At 45.4% G+C, this 8,571-nt stretch overlaps 1 protein-coding gene across 5 annotated transcripts in view; it reads right to left on the reverse strand.

Moving 5' to 3' along the window:
• Positions 1-8,129, reverse strand: part of LOC100656190 (zinc finger protein 160-like) — a 29,629-nt gene extending 21,500 nt beyond the window's left edge. The window contains exons 1-3 of one of the 5 annotated variants that reach the window (XM_023543469.2): positions 8,099-8,129; positions 5,160-5,325; positions 4,001-4,086 (exon numbers count right to left, since the gene is read on the reverse strand). In XM_023543469.2, the coding sequence (XP_023399237.1) occupies positions 4,001-4,015 (15 nt within the window). In that variant the 5' untranslated portion in view covers positions 4,016-4,086; positions 5,160-5,325; positions 8,099-8,129. Of the gene's footprint in view, positions 1-4,000; positions 4,087-5,159; positions 7,976-8,098 lie in introns of those variants that run through there. The other 4 variants (XM_023543468.2, XM_023543471.2, XM_023543467.2 and 1 more) reach the window with 4 other exon arrangements.
• Positions 8,130-8,571: the final 442 nt, after the last annotated feature.

The raw sequence follows: 8,571 nt of genomic DNA on the forward strand, positions 1-8,571 counted from the left end.
TTATACAAAGAAAACTACAAAACACTTCTTTAAGAAACCAAAAGAGGCCTACATAAGTGGAAAAACATACCTTGCTCATGGATAGGAAGACTTATCATTGTAAAAATGTCTATTCTACCAAAAGCGAAGTGTACATTTAATGCAATTCCAATCCAAATTCCAAAGACATTTTTTAAGCAGATGGAGAAACAAATCACCAACTTCATATGGAAGGGAAAGAGGCCCCGGATAAGTAAAGCATTATAGAAAAAGAAGAAAAAAGTGGGAGGCCTCACTCTACCTGATTTTAGAACGTATTATACCGCCACAGTAGTCAAAACAGCCTGGTACTGGTACAACAACAGCTACATAGACCAATGGAACAGAATTAAGAATTCAGGCATAAATCCATCCACATCTGAGCAGTTGATATTTGACAAAGGCCCAAAATCAGTTAAATAGGAAAAAGTCTTTTTAACAAATGGTGCTGGCATAACTGGATATCCATCTGCAAAAAAAAAGAAACAAGACCCATACCTCACACCATGCACAAGAACGAACCTAAATGGATCAAAGACCTAAATATAAAATCTTAAAAATAAAGATCATGGAAGAAAAAATAGGGACAATGTTCGGAGCCCTAATACATGGCATAAACAGTATACAAAACATTACTAACAATACAGACGAGAATCTAGATAACCGGCAGCTCCTAAAAATCAAACACCTATGCTCATCCAAAGACGTCACCAAAAGAGTAAAAAGATTATCTACAGACTGGGAAAAAGTTTCTAGCTATGACATTTCCGATCAGCGCCTGATCTCTAAAATCTACATGATACTGCAAAAACTCAACTACAAATAGACAAATAACCCAATTAAAAAATGGGCAAAGGATATGAACAGGCACTTCACTATAGAAGACATTCAGGTAGCTAAAAGATACATGAGGAAATGTATCTAGCCATTAGAGAAATGCAAATCAAAACTACAATGGGATTCCATCTCACTACAACAAGGCTGGCATTAATCCAAAAGATACAAAATAATAAATATTAGAGAGGTTGTGGAGAGACTTGAACACTTATATACTGCTGGTAGGAATGTAAAATGCTACAACCACTTTGGAAATTGATTTGGCGCTTCCTTAAAAAGCTACAAATAGAACTACCATACGATCCAGCAATCTCACTCCTTGGAATATATCCTAGAGAAGTAAGAGCCTCTACATAAACAGATACACGCACACCCATGTTCACTGCAGCACTGTTTACAATAGCAAAAAGATGGAAGCAACCAAGGTGCCCATCAACGGATGAACGGATAAATAAATTATGGTATAGTCACACAATGGAATACGCCCACATTGATAAAGAACAGTGACGGATCTGTGAAACATTTCATAACACGGAGGAATCTGGAAGACATTATGCTGAGGGAAATTAGGCAGTTGCAAAAGGAAAATACTGTGTAAGACCACAAACATAAGAACTCGAGGAACAGTTTAAACAGAGAAGAAAATATTCTTTGAAGGTTACAACAAGGGGGAGGGAGGGAGGGCTGGAGAGTTGTATTCACTAATTAGATAGTAGAAAAGAACTACTTTAGGTGAAGGGAATGACAACACACAGTACGGGAAAGGTCAGCACAACTTTCCTGAATAAAAGCAAAGAAGTTTCCTGAATAAACTGAACACTTCGAAGGCCAGTGAAGCAGGAGTGGGGGCTTGGGGACCATGGTTTTAGGGAATATCTAAGTCAATTGGCATAATAAAATCTATTAAGAAAACATTCTGCATTCCACTTTGGAGAGTGGCGTCTGGGGTCTTAAACACTAGCAAGTGGCCATCTAACATGCATCAATTGGTCTCAACCCACTTGGAGCAAAGGATAATGAACACCATCAAAGACACAAGGTACTTATGAGCCCAAGAGACAGAAAGGGCCACATAAACCAGAGACTACATCATCCTGAGACCAGAAGAACTAGATGGTGCCCAGCTACAATGACTGCTCTGACAGGGAACACAACAGAGAACCCCTGAGGGAGCAGGAGAGCAGTGGGATGCAGACCCCAAATTCTTGTAAAAAGACCAGACTTAATGGTCTGACTGAGACTAGAATGACCCCGGCGGTCATGGTCCCCAGACCTTCTGTTAGCCCAAGACAGGAACCATTCCCAAAGCCAACCCTTCAGACAGGGATTGGACTGGAGAATGGGATAGAAAATGATGCTGGTGAAGAATGAGCTTCTTGGATCAAGGAAACACATGAGACTATGTTGGCATCCCCTATCTTCAAGGGAGATGACAGGGCAGAGGGGGTCAGAAGCTGGCAGAATGGACAGGAAGAGAAAGAGTGGAGGGAAGGAGTGCGTCTCACTAGGGTGGAGAGCAATTAGGAGTATATAGCAAGGTGTATATAAATTTTTGTATGAGAGAGACTGACTTGATTTGTAAACTTTCACTTAAAAAAAAAAACTTTCACTTAAAGCACAATAAAAATTAAAAAAAAAGAAAAGCAACTCAGGCCCACAAAAATCTCTAAAAGCAGCCAGTGTTTCCATTAGCAAATATACCATCACTTATGTACAAGACCTTTCCAGACTTACATAAAAAAATTATAAAACTTTCCTGAAGGGCAGAGGAGCCCTGATGGCGCCATGGTTAAAACGTTCAGCTGGTAAACAAAAGGTTGGCAGTTCAAACCCACCAGCCCCTTCCAGGGTAGAAAGATGTGGCAGTTTGTTTCAACAAAGATTACAGTCTTAGAAATTCTATGGAGCAGTTCTACTCTGTCCTACTGGATTGCTATGAGTTGGAATCGACTCAAAGGCAGTGTGTTTTAATGAAGGACACAATGAAGACATAATTAAATACTGATGAACACAATTCCTATTGGAACATGTGATAACTTAGAGACCTCAGTGACTGCAGAAATCAGGGCAATACATACTTATAAGAAACATGTGGGATTTCAATAAAAATCTGCCCAATTGAAGCCCTACCAATCCTCTTAGTAGGATCAGAGCCTAACCATTGTTTGATTACACAAGAAATGTCAATCAACTCAGGTTTGTCAATTACCCAGCCAGGGCACACAAACAAGAAACAAACTATCAAGCTGTTTACAGCTTACCCAGGAAAAGTCCATCAATCAAGGAAATTCCCTCTGAAATTGATTTTTTTCCCACAAATCCAGGGCAAAAGGCCACATAACAGAACCCACTGTACCATAAACATCCACTGTCACTGATGTCTATTACTGAGCTTTCCATTCCACTCCAAATCATTAACATCTTGGAACCAGAAACACACTGATTCACTTGCTTAGCTTCAAATGCATTATAAAATTAGGTGGAGCAGGTTTTGCCTCATCAGTATCCTTTTCCAGAATTCTCCAGCTGGCCCTACCCATTAACACAGCACATAAATGTGCAGTTGCTTTAATGCTAAAGAGCCCTGGTGGTGCAGTGGTTCAGTACTCGGCTGCTAACCAAAGGGTCGGTGGTTCGAACCCACTAGCTTCTCTGTAGTAGAAAGGCATAGCGATCTTCTCCCTTACTGATTATAGTCTAGGAAGCACTATGGGACAGTCTACTCCATCCTACAGAGCCACCATGAGTCAGAATCAATTTGATGGCAACAAGGTTGGTTTGGTTTGCTTTGCTTTAATGCTGGTCAACAAAGAGCTGACAGGACATCCAGATGGGTCCCCTAAACTGTCTCTGCTGCCCAACCTCACTGCCCCCATGGGACCCACACCCCATCTCCCACCCAGACCTGGTATGAAGCTATTCCCGTGACCCTCCCCAAATGTAGCCTCTTCATAAGTCCCATGTTACTGGGTTGTGGTGAGATGGAATCTGTGTACAGGTTAGAGGGGACTGAAGGAAAGTCCTGGGTGAGAGTGAGTAAACGTGTCAGGCAGGACACGTTAGAATCAGAGGAGATGAGCAAATTGTCAGGACAGCACTTCAGGAAGGAGAGGACAGAACCACCAACCAAGAATATAACGATTACCTGAGGCAGTGCCATTCCAGATGCCTCTTTCTTTCCCCTTCCTTCAGACTTCTTTCGTAGGCAAAATCAATCTCGAGAAGTCAATCCTGAATGTGGAAAATATACTGGTAAATGCTTAGAATGAACACACCCCGTTCCTGTGCCACAACCACACACACAGGGAGGACCTCACTTAGGGAAAGACGGTCCCTGCTGCCCACTGTCCTTGGAGGGACACGGAGACCAACAGGTGAGTTTACCGCCTTCCCCTCCTGGTGAAGCCCACACTCATCTACAGCAGGGAAGTCAGGGCTGGGCTGACCCTCCCCTTCAGGTCACAGACCCGGGCCTGATACCACACCCCACGCACAGCAGAGTCCCCTCACTACCTGTGGATGGCAAATCAGTCTGGGTCTTGAGAAAATGATGGCCCAGAGCCTTGTGCTCAATGCTAAAATCCCCAAGGGCACTTTTACCATTCTTGAGCTAGGGCCCCAGCCCGATTATTTGAAGGGCAATTCTAGGGAGGGGGCACACGCGATGTGTTTGCAAAACGCCTTAGCAATCCAGTGTGAAGCCAGGGCTGAGCCTGCTCAGAGAAGACAAGGCCAGCACACCTTCCACCTGTGGCTCTTCTCTCCCCATGGGCCTTATTAACACCTGTATCCCGACAGAGGAAGGGGCAGGAGCAGAGAGAAACATGCAGAGCAGGCATTATGGACCAGGGACTGGGGGTGAGGGTGTGGCTGGAACCTTAAATGGGGGTTAGCATAGTTGCCCTGAGTTGAGATCAAAACAAAGAGCTGAGGAAGGAAGAGTGTTTGCTAGATGCATGTGAGGGGTCAGAGTTCAAGGAAGAACTGTCCACGTGAAGGTTGTGGGACAGCAGGGATTCTGACCTCAGGAAGGGAAAGAGTCTGTGTGGCTTAGCACACTGAGGAAAGCAGAAACAAGGACATGAGGTCAGAGGCGTTCTGGGGCAGCAGATCTGGTTGGCCAGGGTCTTCACACATTTTCCACTCAGACCCCAAAAGAATTTTAGAAACCATGTATTTCTCTTCCCTCGTCCATTTTAAGTTCACACTATTTTTTTTTTCTTTTTCTGTATTTTATCATAAGGTAAAACATTTAAAAATGATGCACTATCTTACATAGTTTAAGAGTTTACCAAGATGTTCACCTGAGCCCCAGGAAATTCAGGGTCATCCTTCACGGAGCACTGGACACCTTTATGCAAGCTCATGTCAGTGCTGCACGGTTTAAGGTGGAGATGTCTGTGAGAGGCGCCAGCAGAGATCTCGATGAACCAGCTGGACACGACTCTGGAGTTCAGGGCAGAGGTCAACCTGGAGAGGTAAAACTGAGAGACGTCAAGGTGTTTAAAGCTGTGAGATGAGGTGACAGGAAAAGGCCATGCGTGTAGACAGAAGAGGAGAGGTCCAAGGACTGTGCCCTGGGTGCTCCCTCATTCAGAGACCAGGGGGTTCAGGAGGAAACTGAGATGTGATCAGGAAGAGAGAAAAGTGAAACCAATACACAGAGAGGTAGATATTTAAAGAATACTGTGATGTCCTCAAAGTAAAAAAAAAGTGTTTCCAGGAAGCAGGAGTGATAAAGTGTGCAACATGCTGTTGACTGAATGAGGGTTCAGCTCTGGACAAAACCTCTAAGCAAATTTCTCCATCATGAACAAATGGGTTCTGTTGGAACAAAGTTCCAAGTCAATCATTTGCATACTTCAACATTTGCAGAGGAAGGACAAAAGGGACTTGAGAACATCTACACGGTAGCTTACAGCTGAACACTTTAACAGATCACATAAACGAAGAAAACTGAATATTTGACTAACTGGTTAAGGTAGGTTTTGTCTGTTAATATAAAATACCACGGACATCCAGCAGGCAGTGAAATAGTCTAACATTATTTAGAGTGAAACCTGGGAAAGCTAGAACCTGTGTAATGTGGAAACATGTCCAAGAAGGAAAACTCAAATATCTTCCACTAACAGAGGGTAATAGAAAAGTGGTAAGACTGCACCTTGACAAAAGCAGAAAACCTTTGACACCCAGAAAAACAAGGCTATCCTGTCAAGTTCCGGCTCTCCCAGGTTTCACTGCACTAGATACCAAAGTATGTTCCCAGTGTATGACACAGAGTAGAAAGCATGTAGTTCCTTGTAATCTGAAGCAAATACAGAAAATGGAAATTAAAAAAATTACAAAATCAGAGGCAAAAGTTAAAAAAAAATGAGGCTATATCACACTTAGAAAAGAATAACATGAGCTGTATGTTTTGCTTTGTATATTTCTCAACAACAATAAAAACAATGACATGAACTCATTATGGGATGCCATAAAGCTTATTTCAGAAGTTAATAAAGATGAAATTCAATAAAGATTATCTCAACAAACTTGTAGGAGAACAATGATTAAAATAAAATACATCCACTGAAAAAAACCAAATGTTAATGTTCCTTTATAAGATAACATGTAGTGACAGTAATTTCTTGCCCCATTTTACCTCCCGTCCCTACCACATCCCAGAAGAGGGAAGAAGCTGACCCAGAATTGACTGAGGCAAGTCAGTGTCCTCTGGCTGAATAGGGATTGATGGAAGTCATCTTTTGATGCAAGTAATGATAAAATGCACAAGCCTTATAGACAGTTTTCAATTCTCATCATCCTAATTTAAACAAATTTTAAATTAATTAGGCAACAGAGCCAGCAATACATATGTCACAACGTAATCATCTGGATCTGCGTGTCCCTCTTCCAGCAGGACTATGTGTCTCCTTCTCTCTCTCTAAGCCATTAGTCTCTTTGGCTGTCTTCCCTTCTCTCTCTTTTTCCTCTTCTATGTTCCCATCTCAGTTTCTGCTCCTCATTTTCTTCCCCCCCTTCTCCCCCCTGCTGCTTTTCCCTTCTCTCTAGTCCTTCTCCTACACCTGTTCAGCCCCACTCCTACCCAGTTTCACCTCCTAGGGCTCTTTCCCCCATCTCTCTGATTGTCTGCCATCTCCATATATTTCTGCTTCTCTCTCCTGCCATCTGTTTCCCCTCTGCCCTCGCTCTCCAGCGCGCCAAATTTGCCGTGTTCCCTCCCTCGTTTATCCCTCTGATCTCCCGGTCACCCCTTGCACCCCTTTCTCTGCCAGCACCAAGTCGCTCTGTCTGCTGACTCTAACCCTTGATACTCTTCACCTCACTCTGTGTGAAATGCTTTCACTCTGTTGTCCTCGCTGCTACTTCTAAGGGGCCCTCTTCCTATTTTGTTCCCCCTCATTTATAAGAGATCCCCTTTTCGCTGGATTTGTTTTATTTTCTCCCCTACTACTCTCTCGGCTTATTCTCTTTCACTCTGTCTCTTTGCAAGTGCCTCCCTCACCCTCTGTTTTGTCTTCTGTTTATGACTCTCCCTCAGTCTTCTTTTCTCCTCTCACTATTTCTATTTCTCTCTCAGTTGCTCTGTCTCCCGATCCCCTCGTCCACAGGAACACAGGGATGGAATGAGGTGCCCGCTGCCCAGCAAGAGCACCCCTTCCGGGAGGGTGGGATCGGGGACGGAAGAACATGGGGTGCCACGGGACACACCTGGGTCTCCGCTCCCACACGGACGTCGGGGAGGAAGCCGTGCCGCAAAGGGGAGGCCAGCGGGGCGGTAGGAGGCGGGCTGAGGAAGACTCGAGGACGGCGTCTCGGGAGAGAGCTGGGGTCTCAGGGTCCCAGGGGCAGGACACGACGCGGGGCTGGCGCCGTGCTCCAGGGGCGGGACAAGTGTGTGGGATAGGGGACGACTGTCGCGAATCCATCTCCCGGTGAGGACTTGACCAAGCGCAGGTGGGCGGGGGTCAGGGAAGGGTTTTAAGCAGGAAAACGACGCGGGAGGCGGCGTCTGCACGGCCCCAGGGCAGAAAGGCCGGGGCTGGGACCCTGCTCAGCGCGATTTTCCACCCAAAAGGACGCTGATCCCCGGCCGGCGGCGGAATGACCGGGGATCGGAACGGCTCGCGGCCGCGCCAGGATTCGCCGGGTGCTGGGATTTTAACGTCCGGCGCGACCGCCCGGCCCAAGTGTGGAAGACCGGCGCAGAATTTAACCGCAAGGTCGGAAACTCACTCACCTGCTGAGGCTCCGGCCGCACGCTGCACGTCTGGAAGCAACTACGCACGCGCGCTGCCTCAGGCGACGTACGGACGCGCGGGCGGGGCTGGGGCGGAGTCGGACGGAGGAACGAAAACAGAGAAACGTTACCATCTTCAGTCTGACTCAGGGTGACCCCCGTGTGCTGCAGAGGACTGCTCCTTAGAATTTTATGGCTGTGACTTCTGGGAAACCGATTGCCAGGCCTGTCTTCCTGAGCACCTTGGTATGTGGAAACCCTTGAATGTCTTCGGTGACCTGTGGAGAAGGCTTCCTCTCTGCTTATTTTTAAGTTAGTGTTTCAGACAGTTCAAGGTAAAAGCCTAGAGTTGTGTGGAACACTTATATTAGAAGCTGCGATGAGTCCTTTTCAACAAGTTGAAAATGGTTTAAGTCGAAAGGTATTTTTTGCGAGCGGGTCCTAGGAGTGGAGACAAGCTGCTCAGGGCGCTG

This window comes from Loxodonta africana, chromosome 11 (genome assembly GCF_030014295.1).
Source record: "Loxodonta africana isolate mLoxAfr1 chromosome 11, mLoxAfr1.hap2, whole genome shotgun sequence".
Lineage (NCBI taxonomy): Eukaryota > Metazoa > Chordata > Mammalia > Proboscidea > Elephantidae > Loxodonta > Loxodonta africana.